The sequence below is a fragment of the Octopus sinensis genome, linkage group LG19, assembly GCF_006345805.1.
Source record: "Octopus sinensis linkage group LG19, ASM634580v1, whole genome shotgun sequence".
Classification (NCBI taxonomy): domain Eukaryota; kingdom Metazoa; phylum Mollusca; class Cephalopoda; order Octopoda; family Octopodidae; genus Octopus; species Octopus sinensis.
Genome location: NC_043015.1, coordinates 14,414,996 through 14,433,743, shown reverse-complemented (window position 1 = coordinate 14,433,743; position 18,748 = coordinate 14,414,996). Strand labels below are relative to the sequence as shown.

General features: G+C 36.1%; 1 protein-coding gene and 1 long non-coding RNA gene across 2 annotated transcripts; one reads left to right on the top strand and one right to left on the bottom strand.

The window, feature by feature from the left end:
* Positions 1-478: 478 nt before the first annotated feature.
* LOC115222270 (transcription initiation factor TFIID subunit 9B) lies at positions 479-18,404 on the bottom strand. The gene is made up of 6 exons (XM_029792437.2): positions 18,247-18,404; positions 15,411-15,547; positions 8,450-8,581; positions 6,619-6,712; positions 3,438-3,599; positions 479-1,381 (listed from the first exon to the last, which is right to left on the bottom strand). Exons 1-6 carry the CDS (start codon positions 18,362-18,364, stop codon positions 1,107-1,109), a joined length of 918 nt encoding a protein of 305 aa, XP_029648297.1. The 5' UTR covers positions 18,365-18,404; the 3' UTR covers positions 479-1,106.
* LOC118767145 lies at positions 9,208-17,231 on the top strand. Its single transcript, XR_005003046.1, has 3 exons — positions 9,208-9,366; positions 13,591-13,597; positions 17,216-17,231. It is a non-coding gene; the product is annotated as an uncharacterized LOC118767145 (long non-coding RNA).
* Positions 18,405-18,748: the final 344 nt, after the last annotated feature.

Below are 18,748 nucleotides of genomic sequence, written 5' to 3'. Positions count from 1 at the left end.
TTCAAAAACATTTTAGGCTAATTCAATATCTAAAATATATCTTTGATTTGATCCTATTTTAAAATATTTTTCACTAAAATTACAAATAAAAAGTATTTGAACTAATGATGAAATGGTAAAAAGAATAAACAGACTCATTATAAAAATATATTTCTTTAGTGAAATAGAAATAGCTATACTCAGCATTTTCTTTATTTAATTCAGAATAAAGTGGTCATAACTGAAATGCTTCTGAAATCAGTATTGTAGCTGGTATAAAAAATATAAAAAGATATAAATTAAGATATTAACTGCCTTAACAGCTAATTCAATAACCCAATTATCAACCCTGCTTACTTTCATTGCAATGAACTTGTATAGTTAGGTAAGTTAGTGAAGATCATTGCAGCAGTTTGTACTAAATATACAGTTAATGGAATTCAGAAAGAAAATTGTTAGTTCAATACACCAGAAGTCATATAGTTAAGTAGCACAAAAGTAAAGATTTTGGAAAAGAATTTTATGGTCACCTGAAGACTCAAAGAATTTTCAATTAATAAATGCTTTACAATACACTGAACTATTGGTACACAAATATAATTTTTAAAAGTTTTAGTGCATATAGACATTTAACCAGTCTAGAACAGCTGATAATTTGAAAAAGTTGAAGGTTTTTATAAAAGAATTTAGCATCGTTTTGTCACTTATTATAGTTAAGCACTAAATACACTGAAATCTTAAATTTCAAAGATTAGAAAATATATAACAGGCTTGTGATAAGCCTTCAGGTTTTTTTTTTTAAATTCAATGTCACAAGGTCACTGTTTTTGAAAAATTTTAGTTCCTTAGAATGTGATGAGATCTGTGTATCTATGTAATTTCCTTTTTGTATGTAGACATGCATGTGTATAGTTATGTCTTCTCAAAACAAACTTTTGCGCAGATACACAAATGAAATGTAAAAATGAATTTTAAAAAAATTGCCCTCACTTTCACTTTATGTATCTGCATAAAATGCTATTTAGAAATATGCAAACATATATTCTAGTTTCCCCGTCACTAAAAAGGAAATTTAATCTAAATTTTGTGTGTGGTGTACATGTATTTGAATGTATGTAAATGTAGTTTCAAACTTTATCATAATCATCATCAGGAAGCTTCCTTTTGAGAGGATTACTAACACCAGCAGTCGGAATGGTTGAACCAATTTGTGAAGTTTGTTGTGGATTAATGTTGATGGTTTGAGGAGTAACCAGAGAGGTACCACCAGTGGATATAATACTTGTGTTAGAAACGGCATTACTCCCAGTTACGTGGCAGCTAGTTGTATTCATTGTTACTTGGCTATGTTGGTTGCCAGTACCACTTTGGATGTTAGAATTGCTGGTTGCTGGTTTAGGACCTAGAAAGAAGAAAAAAACTGTTATACTTGAAAGGATGTAGTTACAAATAAATCATAATTCTAATAATGTTATAATTAAAAATATCTATCATATGCAATAGAAGCAGTATTAAATTATAACAGCCATCTATGTATCATACTTAATGTAAACACATCACTGAAAGGCAAGTTTACTGCAGTATACACTGAAGATAACATTTCTTATGGATATGCTGTGTTTAAAAAACATAATAAATATCAGACAGAGAAAATCATCCTAGCAGCAGCTACGAGAGCACACCACTGTCAAGGCCCAATGAAGCTGAAATGCGTCTGGCATTCTCATGAGCCACTGCTGGACCAATCTTCAGCTTCTTCCAATATAATGATTTTTAAACACAGCATGTTCATAAGATGTTGTCTCCAGACAAATACTGCAGTAAATTTGCCTTTCAACGATGTATTTATGTTCAGTATGATAAATGGCTGCAAAAATAAATAATTTCATCAACACTTAGCATTCTTATTTTCCAACTCATGCCAGCATGGAAAAAGGATGATGATGATGTGTAAAGCTAATCTTACATATCTACATTTTTCTATTTCAGACATTGTTTAGCATGGAAAACGGACGCTAAACGATGATGAACATATATTTTATTTTACCATTTTTTAGTTCTAGAAGGGTTCAATATTTGATATCTTTAGATAAAATAGTTTACTTTTCAATACTGTCTCTTAATTAAATAAAAATCATCTCAATTCATTTAATTTTCAACCATTGTCTTTCAATTCTGAGGTAATAAAAAATAAATCAGCTTTTATATAATTGTTTCATTCTCTTAATAGAAACAAATGTTTCTAAGTAAACCACTTTTCAAAATTGGTATCATGTTTGGAATTCCTATATTTCAGTACAGCATCCCCAAATATATATAAGACGACCATAATTAGAATCTGTTTGACAGAATTATACTACAATTGTATTACAATTCTGTTTGACAGAATTGTAATACAAAAGTTCAACCTTTTCCATACACTGTGTCATGTCATACTGATTGTGTTTGAGAATAACATTTAGAGAGCAAGTGCTGCAGCTGGTCAAACAACTGAACACACCTGATTGGAGACTGGCCAAGGTTTATTTTTTGCACACACATGCACATGTGTGTCAGTATGTCTATGTTACCTTGTCATGACATCACACCTACTGTGAACATCACTAGCATGATGTTGTTCTTGTTCTTTGCAGTCTCCCGTGGAAACATGTCTGGCCAGTGTGCTGTTTGTTACCGGATGGGATTAGGGGGAAATATTACATTGCTCGGGAAACAGATCAGGGTTGGCAACAGGAAGAACAGTCAGAGGAAAATATGCCTCATCAAATTTTGTCCGACTCATGCAAGCAGGGAAAAGTGAAGATTAAAAGACAATGATGATGTGTTAATCTTATGATAAAGCCACAACAAAAATTAAACATCCTCTATCCTAAAATTCATGCATAAATGGTGGCGCCAGATAAACAATGCAACATGCAGATTGGTAGGATTTATCCCCAAACACCCAAACCGGCAGTCTAAGTTTTAAAGAAAATAAAAACTAGTCACTCTTCCCTCCAGGTTACGGAGAGCGATTTGACAATCTTAAGGTCTAGTTTTAATGCATCTAAATATGTGGCTGTAACATGATGTAGTCTGAACTCAGCACATTCGAAAACCCCTAAGCTTCTGTGTCTATGACATCATATTATCAGGGTGATAATAGGAGACTGAACAGGGAACCCATGATGGGGAGGAGGTGTGAGATTGTTGCCATGGGTGTGGTGGATGGCATGAGTTTTTTTCACTTGATCCTGCATCCAGTAACTTCTGTAGTCAGAGACCATCATTGGTGCCAAGGGGAGCTTTGCTGATTGGCTTGATTCTTTGAGGTATCCACCAAAATGTGGGAGTTGTTTTGCTGTCTGTTTGGTATTTTAGATTTTCTTTGTGGTTTGCTTCATTCTCAGTCACCTGGTATATATTCTGTACACACACACACACAAAATCATTTTGCATTTTAGAGAAGGAGTACTTACCGCCTGTTGTAATCCTTATTGTTGGTTTTTGACTGATTGTTGTACTTGAGGAAGACACAGGTTTACTAACAATAGTAACTGTTGGCAAACTGACTCCCTTTGTTACCACTGTCAAAGTAGGATTCCCTGAGCCTGATAGGCCAATACTAGATCCTAATTTTCCTGAAATATACAAAAATAAAATCATATTAAGATCATTATCCCCATTACCATTATTTCATTTACTTTGTTGTATATCCATTTTACTTTCCTAGCTTAATTCTACAGAGAATATCTTTTATCTTTAACTTGTTCCAGTCATTTGACTGTGGCCATGCTGGGACACCACCTTGTAGGGTTTTAGTTGAAAAAATCAACTCCAGGACTTATTTTCTTATAAGTATAGTTCTTTTCTATTGATCTATTTTTCCAAACCACTAAGTTACGGGGATGTAAATACACCAACACCAACACCAATAGTCAATACAAATGTATGCTGAAAAAGTTCTTGGCTTTAAGGGTGTTGCAAAAGGCCAAGTTGGAGGTCCAACCATCTGAGTTCTTTTACAGGGCTTAGAAAAACTGAAGGACCACTGCATTAAGTTTGTGATTCTGAGAGGGGAATATGTTGAATAAAATCATAATTAACTGACCCTCCTATATTTTATTTTAGTCAAAAGTAGGAACTTTTCAACAACCCCTTGTGTGTGTGTGTGTATAGTTTCCGTCAACTAAATCTACTCACAAGGCATTGGTTGGCCTGATGTTATAGTAGAATACATATTTGCCCAAGATGCCACACAGCAGGACTGAACCTGGAATTGTGGTTGAAAAGCAAGCCTTTTTCCACACAGCCACACAATATGTCTAACATGAATTCATATCACTTTCCCACATAAGATTTATCCTCATTTTGCATTATATTCTATGTCTATTCTTTCTCTTATATTCACATTGTTACCATGAGCGTGTACCCTCACCATCTCCTCTCTCCAGCTGGGGAAGCCTTGTATCTGCTTTTCAGCAAGACACCTCTTCCTGTCAGCTATCATACTTTTACTACCTTAAACACTATACTTCATTCAGTTGAAGGGTTTTGTTTAGTGAGTACTTAGCAACCTCACTGGTGCTGGTACCATGAAAAACAAAAGCACCCAGTAAACTCTATAAGGTGGCTGGCATTAGGAAGGGCTTCAAGCTGTAGAAACTCTGTCCAAGCAGAAATTGGAGTTTGATGTAGTCCTCTGGCTTGTCAGTTCTGATTGAAGCACTCAAATCATGCCAGTATAAAAAAACAGACAATGATGATGATGTCTGTACCAATGTAATTGGTGCACACTCAGATGGTGCTTATTTCTAAATGATTTCATTGAATAAGTTATAACTATAATTTATATCTCATAACTATAAAACAAATGCCCAGGAAGTGATTATTCCTTACAATTGTCATACTTGTGTAAAATACAACTTTTAGATTAAGTTTTCAACTTTAGTTTCCTATACAGTCAAAGCAAATAGAAAATATAACAAATCTATTGACTTTTCTCTGCTTCAAACCAAAATGTTTTAAACCTCCAGGTATGAATTTAACAGTGCTTTTTTTTTTACTAGTTCTAAGTCTCATTCACACAATTTATAACTGTTAGAGACTTAATGGAAAGTACATTGCTATTTTTAGTTAAGAAATAAAACTTTGAAGTTCAAATTCATTCTACAACTGAGGAAATACCAAAAAGAGACACATAATAACTGGAGATGAAACAGAGTGAAGAGTGGTGCAGATATAAATACTGCAAATATAAAACATTGAGGTTTGAGCAATTATAATTGTAATAATGCTTTTAGAGATTGAGGTTTCTCTGTTGTGTTATGAGGTGCTGCATTTCTGTTGTGTTATGAGGTGCTGCATTTCTGACATAAGAGCTGTGATTTTTTACCAAAAATGTCCCCTAAGACACCTGATGAAGGCTGGAGGATATATCAGTCGAAACATTGTGTTAACAACAAACAAGATGAGGACAAATATCCGTCAAATGTAAATCAACCCCAGGACTTATATTTTTAAGCCTAGTACTTATTCTTTCAGTCTCTTTTGCTCAAGTTATGAGGATATAAAGACACCAAGTGGGGGAACAGACAGAGATGCAAAGACACATACACACAGACATATATGCATGACAGGCTTCATTCAATTTCCATTTACCAAATTCACTGACAAGGCTTTGGTCAGCCTGAGACTGTAGTAGAAGAAATTTGCCATGCAGTAGGAATTAACCTGGAACTATGTGGTTGGGAAGCAAGCTTCTTACCACAAAGCCACATCTGCTTCCATTAATGTTAATGGTAAGTAACATAGCCTGCCATAAATACCCCACCAAAGGATGCCAGTCTAAATTTTCATGGTTCCTATACATCAAAACGTGCAAGATATTCACCTCAGGGATTTAGGTTAACTTCAGTGAGGCAGTTAAGTCTACCACAATTGGAGTGTGTCTTACATGCCCAAAAATATGGTAAATAATTCAAAGACATGACAATAGTTTGTCAAGGAGCACTTACTGAAGGCTCAACACTATTCTTTTATTTGTTTCAGTCATTTGACAGTGGCCATGCTGGAGCACCGCCTAAAGGGTTTTAGTCAAAGAAATTGATCCCAGGACACTTATTCTTTCGTCCTTTTTGCTGAACTGCTAAGTTACAGGGACATAAACAAACCAGCATTGGCACTAAGATTAGTTAAGAGGCTATCTTGTTGAAATTTAAATTTCTAGATATAAAAAATTCATTTTATCATTAAAGCAAATCCTTCATGGCTAATTTTTTCTCCTGTCAAAAAACATGTGTATATAACAATGAAATATAGTGCAACCTGAGTTTAATTCATTCCTGAAGGTTGTTCCTGACCTAAAATGTTCATAAATTGAAACTATTTTTCCCATCGGAAATTCATAAGAAGGCATGGCAAACTGAAGCAGGAATGTGCACTGAATGAAAGCCAGATAGCAACTAATGCACTCTTGCTGATACTCCCAGCCCATTGCAAATTGTTGTTGTCAAGTTGCACATTGGTTACTTCCGGCACTATTTGTCACCCAAGACATTTTATGTTTGAAAAATTGTTTGTAAACCAATTTGTAGTTGATAATAAGCATTTGTAAAACAAGGATCAAATTTATCTAATAGGATTCATAGTAATACTCACCAGATATATTCTGTTGTAGTGGTGTTAAACTAATTCTTTGTGATGGAAGTGTTGTAGAATATTGATTTACAGGAAGATTCATAGGTAGTTTGTGCTAAAAGATAAAATTCATATAACAGTTTTAGCAATGTTGAATGGCAATGTTGTGCTTAAGTTATACATTTATCATAATTTTTCTTAACATCTACTTTTCTGTGTCTGCATAGGTCAGCCAGAGTTTTACAGCTGTAGAGATTTTAAGGCCAGATGCCCTTCTATTACCAACTGTCACCTGTTTCCAAGCAAGGTAATATTTACCCATGGCCAAACATGTTCTTGCAGTACATTAGTAATGAATGAGTGACAACCATTTTACAACTATCATGTGATATCAAGACACAGGGACATTTGCGTGTGTGTGTGTGTATATATATATATATATAAATGTCAACCACTTTACAGTGTGAACCAATGCTTTTAATGTGGCATCAGTACATGTACATATATGTGCACACACACACATATATATATATTATGATGATGATGATGATATATATATATATACATACACACACACATAAGATGGACCCTCCAGTCATAAACGACAGATAAGGGTTCCACTTCTTGCCGAACCATCTGCATAGATGATATGTTTATCATGATGAAATGCTTTTGCTGTATATTAACTCACTCTCTCCATCAAATCTACATTGCCTGTATAGGTGCACAGTATGCCACATGTCAGATGTCGAAGTAATCACAGAGCAATATGAAATGAAGTGTTTTGCTCAAGAGAACAATCCACAGCTTGGTCTAGTAATTGAAACCACAATCTTGCAATTGTGAGTATAACATCTTAACCCCTATGTCAAACAACTTCCCACATGGCTTAGTGGTTAGGGTTTGTGTGTGTATACATTCTGTTCTGGCATGATTTCTACTCTTCCTATTGCCAACCACCTTACAAGAGTGTATTGGGTGCTTTTTATGTGGCACCATCATCACTTATATATATATATATATATATATATATAAATGTCAACCACTTTACAGTGTGAACCAATGCTTTTAATGTGGCATCAGTACATGTACATATATGTGCACACACACACATATATATATATTATGATGATGATGATGATATATATATATATATACATACACACACACATAAGATGGACCCTCCAGTCATAAACGACAGATAAGGGTTCCACTTCTTGCCGAACCATCTGCATAGATGATATGTTTATCATGATGAAATGCTTTTGCTGTATATTAACTCACTCTCTCCATCAAATCTACATTGCCTGTATAGGTGCACAGTATGCCACATGTCAGATGTCGAAGTAATCACAGAGCAATATGAAATGAAGTGTTTTGCTCAAGAGAACAATCCACAGCTTGGTCTAGTAATTGAAACCACAATCTTGCAATTGTGAGTATAACATCTTAACCCCGATGTCAAACAACTTCCCACATGGCTTAGTGGTTAGGGTTTGTGTGTGTATACATTCTGTTCTGGCATGATTTCTACTCTTCCTATTGCCAACCACCTTACAAGAGTGTATTGGGTGCTTTTTATGTGGCACCATCATCACTTTATATATATATATATATACACACACGTATACTTGATACCGCTCTTTCAATTTTCATCTACCATGTCTACTCACAAGGCTTTGGTTGCCCTGGAACAATAATCAGAGACACCTGCCTAATGTACTATGCATTGGGATTAAACCTGAAACCATGTGGCTTGGAAGCAAACCACACAGCCAGTCCATTGCTTTTAATACTTGGAAAATAATTTACACGCAAGAATTACAATAACAAAAATGAAAGAAATTCTTACCTTTTTAGTACTTTTTAGCTTATAATTAGGTGCAGTCAAACAATATCTATCTGGTGGAAGTCTGGGACCTGAGTATGGTTTGATCAAAGGCAGAGGCTGTGAATTTTTGGTACGAACAATTTCCATGAGTAACTGAAAAGAAAAAGAACACAAAAAATTAGCAAGTTTAGATTCATCCAACCCATGCAAGCATAGGAAAATAAAAGTACATGATGATGATACATACACATTAGGGTAGAGCAAAAAATGCAGCTTTCGAAACTGGTCACCAAGAATCGATATTTTGTTGCAAATTAGGGTTAAAAGAAAGGTGTATAAAGAACTTTGTGGTTAAATATTCTTTTCAAGCTATTGAAAATTTTGGATTTCATGGATTATTAGTCATTACGAATACATATTTCTACATTGCAGAATGCAAAACAGTAAATATAGTATCTGTAAGAGGTTGTATACCAAGTTTCAATGCAATTGACTAACATCTTGAGGTTCCACATTGACAATAAAGAGAATGGGAATGTGAACTTCTCTCCAGTACCACTGCAACGGTCATTGCATGTGGATATACGTTTTCTGTTTTGTACCTTGATTTTAGGCCACTGATCATGTTAGTGTTGTTTACATTTAGTGATGACGCATAAGCCAATAACGTGTCATGATAGTGAATGCCCAATATTTGGTACTCCATGTGATCTTAGCGAGTAAGTTTTGCCGACTTACAAGGATGGACTAAAATGTGTTTTATTTGAACAAGAAAAGAATGCAGTTAAGAAAGATCCATCAATTAAACAAATTGTCTAGATTGTAGCAAAAAAGATAATTCTTCTTTGGCAAAAGGTATCCATCCCTTGTGTTACAATTGAATCAGTTAAACTGAAAATCTTAAACTTTTATCTAAAGTACCAAGCATTACTAAAATAGTAAAAATGCGCCATCGTTTCAAACAAAGTGTAATGTGTTTAAAAACAATGCAACAAAAGATTTGACATTTCCTGTTGCAATTGCAGCTCCTTTAAAAACTGGAATTATTTTGAATAAATTGGAAATGCTAATTATTTTTATCACCAAAATGTGTCAAGAATAAAAAATTGGTTTATAGGTAATTTTATTAGACCTCGTGTAACGCATAAATTCAGTGACCTAGTATTAAAAATAAAGAAAACAAAGTCGAAAAGTTTATTTATTTCATATAATTTTTTAATTTTCAAGTGCAATGCGGATCCTGAAGAGATAAATTTTAGAGCTTGAGATTTTAACACTTGTTTTTAAAGGATTTTTGAAAAAAAAAAAAAAAAAAGATTCATAACAATGAAAGTAAAAAATAAAATGAATAGCAAACATGTTATAAATTGATTTTTTGTTCATTATTCAAAATTTCAAGTGGACTGCAGAGCCTGAAGATGTAAATTTAAGAACTTCAGATTTTAACACCATAATTTTTAAAGGATTTCACAATAAAAAATATATTTTGAAAATCTGTGTAAAAAGTACCTTTTTCACTCCACCCTAATACACATGGATAAATATAAATGTTTACATATGAAACACATACAAGTGTGTATAAATATGCAACATATACAGACATGAAATATGAATGCATATATAAACACATATACATATATCAATACAGCATTATCACCATTTTATACCTGCTTTATACATTCTATTTTTGGCATGGTTTCTATGGCTGGATGCCCTTCTTAACATTAACCCTTTCGTTACTGTATTTATTTTGAGGTGCTCTGTATTTCTTTCAATTACTTTAGATATAACAAAGAATTTAGTAAAATAACTTAGTTATCATTAAGCTATTGTTAGGAACATAAATTGTGACTAAGGTTTGGTGGAGTATTTTAATTCAAATTTTAAGAAAACAAGACATTTGTACTACAGAGCCAGAGCTGGTTTCAGCTGAGTTGGTACTGAAAGGGTTAAGTAACTTGGAGGCGAGAAGTGATGGCTATTAATAAAGGAGAATGTTAGCTGGTGCGACAAGGAGATGGTTAGCAGTATTTAAGAGTGATGAAGAGATGAATCAGACATGAAACGATCCAGCACAATCCCTTATTACACACGCATCATGGTGGGAGCAGTAGAAGGGGTTGAGAATGGATGACTACAATGCCGAGTGGTATGGCACAATGAGTAGGAGACAGGGTACTGAGTACTGGAGATATGAGAGAAAATTAAATAGGCAGCAAACCTAGTAGGTACAAAATGGGGAGCAGTCCCAGTTGTGTGTATATACCTACATATACATACATTCTAACCTCTACCACTACCATCATTTCAATATTTATCCCCACTTAAGTGTGGATGTTCTGTTAGAACAAACTATACTGCAGTGAATGCCACGAGAGAAACTCTCATATTGGCTATTGGTGAAAAATGCACTCTTGTTTATATTATAATAATAATAATAGTGTACAGTGCTCAGGTGCACTACAACTCATCTAAAGTGTATATATAATCAGGTGTAGTTTCGGCGGATTTCGGAAAGCATGAGGGCCTTAAAAGATGCAGTGTCATGGCAGTCAACAACTGACGCAGGCAGTTTATTCCATGCTTCAGCAACTCTGAGCGTGAAAAAATGTTTCCGAAAGTCATGAGAGCTGTATTGTTTTCTGACTTTGTAGGCATGTCCACGTGTGTTAGACACATGGAGATCAAAAAGGTGTTCAGTGTTGTTGTTGGTGAGGTGGTTGATAACTTTGTGGGTGTTTACCAAGTCCGTTGCCAGACGCCGGAGCTTCAGTGAATCCATGCCCAGGGAAACAAGGCGCTCAGAATATGGTAGGTGTCTGAAGGAGGGTATGCGTTTGGTTGCACGTCTCTGGACAGATTCCAGGAGGTCAATGTTCTGTGCAAGATAGGGGTTCCAAACTGATGATGCAAATTCCAAGTGTGGTCGTACCATAGCTGTATACAGTTTTAAATAGATGGCTGGAGAGCGGCTAACAAAAGACCTGCTGAGTGATGCCAAGACACCCTCGGCCTTCCTGACAATCTTAGAGATATGTTTTGTCCAACGCAAATCACTGCTGACAGTGATGCCTAGGTCACGCTCGCAAGAGGATTTCTTGATATCAGTGTTGTGGAGGGAGTATGTGAACGCAGGGTTTTTTCTCCCAAAATGCATGGTGGTACACTTGTCCACAGCCAGTTTCAGTTGCCAGTCTGTGATCCATTGCTGCATTGTGTCTAGGTCTGATTGCAGGAAAGAGTTGTAGACATCAGGATCTGTCCTCTTGATTTCAAGGTACAGCTTGATGTCGTCTGCATATTTCAATACTGTGGCATTCTTTAAATTGGCATCTATGTCGTTAATGTATGCCACAAACAAGAGGGGACCAAGGACAGATCCCTGTGGTACACCCGATGACATCTCATATGGTGTAGAGTGCTGTCCTAGAACTGTGACAACCTCCTTTCGGCTGAGGATGAAGGATTTCAACCAGTTAAAAAGGTCATCCCCCACACCCATTGCAGAGAGTTTCACCATAAGCCTTTTGTGTGGCACAGAGTTGAAAGCCTTAGCAAAGTCAAGGTAGACAACATCCACCCATGAGCCACTGTCAGTAATCTGAGTAATGTCCTCAAGGAACTCGACAAGCTGGTCACTGAAGCTGGAGTTAGGGACAAATCCATATTGTGAGGGTCGGATGAGACTGTGAGAGCTCCAGAAGTTCCAGAGTGTTTCTCTGACACACGATTCCATCAGTTTTGCAATACAGCTAGTGAGACTGACTGGGCGATAGTTGACAGGTGATGTGCGGTCGCCCTTTTTGAACAGAGGAATGACACTGGCAGTTTTCCACTGCTCCGGAGTAGCACCATTGTTGAGACAGTACTGGAAGAAAATAGAAAGCTGGTGTAAAAGGAAGTGCCTGCCACGTTTGAGAAGCAGGTATGTAACTCCATCGAGACCAGGGGAGGCATAGTTGCGCTTATTTTGAAGGTGACGTCGCAGCATTGCAGGTGTAAATTCCATAGTTGTTATGGAGTTTGCTGTTAGTGATGGTGAAGATGGTACATCTTGACTTTCACAGTGAATATGTTTGCATAGCACTCGGCAATGAGTTCTGCGCATTCCTTGGGGTCGTCAGTGATCTGTTTGTGTGAGGGTTGCGAAGAGGGCCCACTGGAGAGTGAGGTCTCTGCTTTGAGTGCACATATTTCCAGAAAACCTTACTGTCAGGATTGGTTGCTATGCACTGTTCAAATTCAAGCACTGCTTTTTTGTTACTTGCTTGAGATGGTTGGAGGATTTATTCCGCTTCTTCCTGTTGGTGTCTGATTTATGCAACCTGTATTCCTGTTCAGCAGTCCGACGTTCCCTCCTGGCAAGTCGGACCGCTGAAGTTTCCCAAATTGCCCTTTTGGGGCGGTTCTTCTTTTTTTGTTTACGTGGCACTGATGCTGCACATGCTGCCCATATTGAGTCCAGGATACTCTGGAGTATAGTATTCACATCTCCAGAGTTGTAGAATTCACGCCAGTTTGGGTGCTGTAGTTCAGTGTGGTACAGGTTCCAATCTGCTCTCTTCCAATCGAAGGAAGCAGATTGGAGATGGTTCAGGTTTTTGTTGCCCGCAAGAGCCAGATTGGCGATGATCATAGCATGATCAGAGTCACCTAGAGGTTCCTCCGTAGTGCAATTGATAACCGCTTCAGGAGTTGTGGTGAAGAGCAGGTCCAAGGTGTTGTCGCCTCTTGTTGGAGAGGTGACTACTTGTGACCAGTTTGAGTCCAGCACAAGCTCAACAAAATCGTTTGCACTCTGTGGCCAATGGAAGGTCTCCCAATCGATCTCAGGATGATTGAAATCGCCTGCAATAACACATAAGTGGCTGTTTTCCTGGCAGCAGCTCGGAGGACATTGCAAAGCTGTGTGTCCCGATGGTAACTTGGGGGACGATAAACAACGCCAAGCAGGAGTGTTGACATGGTCATACGCACGTCACAGAAAAAAACTTCTTGTGATTCGTTCAAATCGGCACAAGGAATTACCAAAAAATTTGAACGAACGTAGACCATCACACCACCACCACGGCGGTTAGTGCGGTCCTTACGGAAGAGGTTGTACCCCGTAATGTTGAACACCCCATCACAGAGTAAGGAATGCGCCCATGTTTCCGTGACAGTGATGAAGTCAGGGTCAATACTTCTGACGTAGGCGTTGAACAAATGTATTTTGTTGCATAAACTGCGAGCATTTAAGGACAACAATTTGTACCCTGCTCGCAGTTTATGATGGTGTGTAGAGGATGGCAGGTTGTTCTGGCTTAGTTTCCCTTGCTAGTGATATAAACAAGAGTTTGGTGCATTTTGCACCCAAAGCCAATATGAGAGTTTCTCTCGTGGCATTCACTGCAGTATAGTTTGTTCTAATAGAACATCCACACTTAAGTGGGGATAAATATTACCTCTCAGTATTAATAATGCCTCTGTCACTAACATATATGTAATGTTTAGCCATGTTTCCAGAGGTAGTCAGATCTTCTCCAGCTTGTGTCACCAATCATCACATTTCTTTATTTTTCTTTGTAATTTCCTGCATAAATAATAGTCTTAAGTTTAACGATCATCACTTTGTCCTATATCTTCCTCAGTTTTCCTCTTCTGCAGGTTTCATACAGTCACCCTTTACCATAATTAAAACGACCATATCCAGCCAAAATATTCTACCTGTTTTATGTTCAAACCAGTCACATCCAACCTCTCACACCTACACTATAATTATTTCTTTACTACCCACAAGGGGCTAAACACAGAGGGGACAAACAAGGAGAGATGTCGACCCCAGTGCGTAACTTGTACTTAATTTATCGACCCCGAAAGGATGAAAGGCAAAGTTGACCTCAGAACGTAACGGCAGACGAAATACGGCTACACATTTTGCCCAGAGTGCTAACGTTTCTGCCAGCTCGCCACACTATAATGTCATTCTAAAAATATACAGACACATCATCCAATCTCAAAGTTATGAGATAATGTATGATTAATTCAAAACAATGTGAATAAATAAGCATTACATTTGACACAATCTGAATATTAAAGGGTTAAGCACCCACCATTTCTTTATGCAACCGTTATCCTCCATACACATCAAAATGTTCATACTAACTAAAGTTTTCTCTTTTGCACATTACATCTGGTTCTTCCTATATCTATTTTCCCTTTCAGCTCATTTGTACTCCACAATTTGCATCCAGTGGAGCATGCTTCTCTTATTACACACATACACACAATTTTCTTTCTAATTCTTTTGTATTTATGGGATGCATATGGCTGCAATGAATTTCCACTAAACACAATGATCTTGGTCTCTTTTCAAAATCCATCCCAACAGTCTTTCCCCCATATTTTTCATGGCTTCTCTCACATTTACTGCCACCTACTGTCCAGCTGGGTACATCTCAAACAAGACTTCCATCCCATCTACAGATGTGTCCCAATCATCACCATCATGACAGTTATATAAAGTTTGTGTTACATTAAACATCTCCCTCACTCTCTTGCAAAATAATTCCTATTATTCTATGCAACAGTTTATTTTAGCATCATATGTAGAGGTACTGTGCCAAGATAAATATCGACAAAATAATGTTAATTTTTACTGAGGATATATAAGTTTCTGTCTTAGTGTGTTGAGAGACAGCTGGATTTTCTGATTAATGTTGATACTCTCAATGTTTTTTTTTAAATGCTTTCTACAAACTCCAAACCAAGTCCCAAAGTACTTGGGACTATGACTGCATACACACACACACACACACAGAAAGGATATTTGTTCTGCACTGAGTTACAGACATTCTCTTGTCACTCTTGCCATCAAAAATGCAATAAACAGTGATTAGATAGTTGGAATCCTATAGATGCAACAACAATAAAAATAAAATCATCTTCCGTATAAATATAAAGCTGCAATTGATATTGTAAAGAACAGTTTCAAGTAACTTACATCTCGAGGTGGAGGAGTTGTAAATGTGTGATCCATCCGGCACTGGATAGCCAGACGAACATCATCACCATCAATATTTTTTTTACTTGCATGGGAAGAATAGACTTTTGAATCGTCAAGGACATCAGTAACATATCCTAAAATGAAAACAATGACACATTCTTAAAAAATTCTTTAATATCTGCAGACAAATGTCTTAAGGTAAAAAAAAAAAAAAAAAAAGTGGACAGATGGGAATTCTAGGTGCAGGACAAATTCTGCCAAGGTCAACTTTGCCTTTCACCTTTAGAAGGTTGATCAAAGAAGTACTAGTTGAACTCTGGAGTCGATATTATTATCATCACCATCTTTTAACATCCGTTCTCCATGCTGGCATGGGTTGGACGCCCTCCTCATTTTATTGTGAATCTCAACAAAATACAGATCAGCAGATAATCAATGAAAGGCATACAATTATGACACTGGCTCGATCTTGGTCAGATTCAGTGATTTGTCCTGCTTGGTGTGCTCACCATGAATTATTAAAGAATTCTCACATGTGCCCAGGGTGAAACCCTATTCAAAGTAAGTCTAACATTTTCCCTCAATTTTTACTTGCTGTTCGCAGTGTGTACCACTTATAATTACAATGGAGTACTGACAAGTCTCTGGCTTTGGGTAAAAGAAAATACAGGAGGATCAGTTAATTATGACGTTATTCAACGTTTCCCTTCTGAGATTCACATTCTTACTGCAGTGGTCCTTTAGTTTTTCTTAGCCCAGTGTAAAAAAACTCAGAAAGTTGGGCCTTCAGCAAGGCCCTTCACCACTCCCTTAAAGTCAGGAACTTTCCAGCACCCACCTCACACGAAATGCTTTATTGAAATAAACTTTTTGAATCATTAACCATTCCATATCATAACTTGTGTTATTCTGTATATAAATGCATACAACCATTAAGTAACAGTATTCATTAAAAACACTTATCTTCTGTTGTATAAACCTATAAATACCACAGACGATAACACGTATGTTTTTCAAAACAATTAATTCATTGTACACATGTTAAAATGTTTGAAATAATATATGGATATGCAAAACATTAATTGTTGGATCATTTATGTTTAGAAACGCAGCCTCTTTTAATTATTATGACCAACCCAAGTTCCTCTTCGTAAGCTATCGAATAGGAGGAGGACTTTTCACACGCGTTGTATGATAACACACTTGCTCTAAGGGACATAAATGAACTACTTGACAACTGTGTTCCAGCGTAATTGTCGCCTCTTCAGTAATAGGCATCACCCGGCTCTTTTAAGAGATAGAGCCGTGCCGTGGTAGATATCAGCAAACAAAATATTTGCTGATGCGTGCGATGGATACATCTGTAAATTCTAGCCCACGAGAAAACCCCTAAAAAGAAAAACGTCTTCATTAAATCGTTTAACAAGCACGAATATATATGTATACAGATAATTTGTAGAATTACTTTTCTTCGTACACCGGCGAGGGAGTGAATGCCTCTCCCCCTTGATAATAATATATTGCTTAATTTTTATTCCAATTGACATGTACACGAGAGAGTAAAATATATTATCGGAATTCAGGAGCTCAGCACTGACAATAGTTAATTTATAATTAGGTAAATTTTTATAATTTCCAAAATGTATTATGAAGCACGCCATCATCGGATTTACATCAACAAATGATTAAGCATATTGAATATCTTTAAAAAATTTTAAATACGTTACAAAAGAAGATGACGCAATTTAAAAAAAAAATCAAAATAGCTATATTTTAATCCCGAGAAGCCTTCGAACATACAGAATAGTAAAAATTGTGAGAGTATTAGAAAAAAAAAATACAAATGGATCCGAGTCATTAATTTTCAAAATGGAAGTGAAGACAACTACCATTAATAGTAAATATTTTGTTCGGGCACTGAACCTGGATAAATTCAATACAGAAAGTGAAAGAGTATACCAGTAACACTTTCATTATTTCGTACAAAACAGAACAGGACCAATTATACGGCAAACATGGGACGGAAGTGACTGGGATTTCTTAATTTTTCCCCCCGATTTTCTGGAGACGGTCTAAATAGATACTTAAATATAAAATAAATTATAAAAAGTAAAGATCTAAATTGTATTTAATAGATTCAAATAAATACACTTCTAAAGCAGGGTACGTTTGATATTCATAAAACCATTTAAAATTCTTTAAATACATCATACTGTAGAATGTATAAGGTAGGTTTATAAGGTGAAAATTAAATGAAGAACATTTTATTTAAACAAATACAGGTACAAATTAATACACTTTTTAAGCAGAGTAAGTCTGATCTTTATCACTCAATTAAAAAAGAACAAAACTATTTTAACACAGTATATACAAATTAACAAACTTCAAAAACAACGTCTGTTACTCAATACAGGGTAAAATACATTACACGGTATTTTCACAGTTTTCCTAGATATGTGAAAGCTAGATAAGAGGTCCATTTCTGTATTAACAGAATAACAAGTCTAAATATATGCTATGAGAGCTGTCTTTCTATCAGGAATAAAAAAAATATGCTTTTCGATTGTAAACAACACGCAAACCGGGCAAAATATTACGTCTACTAACAGATATACTCTAGCTTATTGAATTTATGAGCAGTATATATATAAAAAACAATTTTCAAATACAATTCGAAATACAATATAATTATTTATGCAGGAAAAACACAATAAAATATATGCTGTAGTTAGTCTAGTGGCGCCAAAACAAACACAGTAGATTGGAATAGAGAAAAACGAAAGGCGCATGACGGATAAAAAGGAAGTTTTAGAATAAATCGAACATTACATACGGTAGGCAAATTCCAGCATTTGGTTTATACATCTCGGTTCGTAGTCTTGAACACCCATATCTTTTAGAATAGCAGCCATTACTTGAGCATCGCGAGGAGTACTCTTTGGAACAGCCATCTTGGAAAGTGGAATTCTCGGCTGACGTCACAGGTAATGTGACCTGAAACAATAAGATTGGCGATTAACCACAGAATCTTAGGTTTTTTTTCCTTTTAATTGCCACCCTTAGAACTAAGATAATTCGAAAGCAAGTGTATAGCTATTCAACTTTAGATGCTTTTATCTTTTACTTGTTTCAGTCATTAAGCAGCGGCCTTGAAGGGTTTAGTTGACTCCCCCCACCCACCCAGTACTTATTTTAATTTATTTTTAAAGCTTATTCTATCGGTTTCTTTTTGTCGAATCGCTACTGGAACGTAATCAAACCAACATCAATTGTCAAGCGAGGGCGTGGGTGACAAACACAAAGACACACGTACATTGATACGCACACACACATGT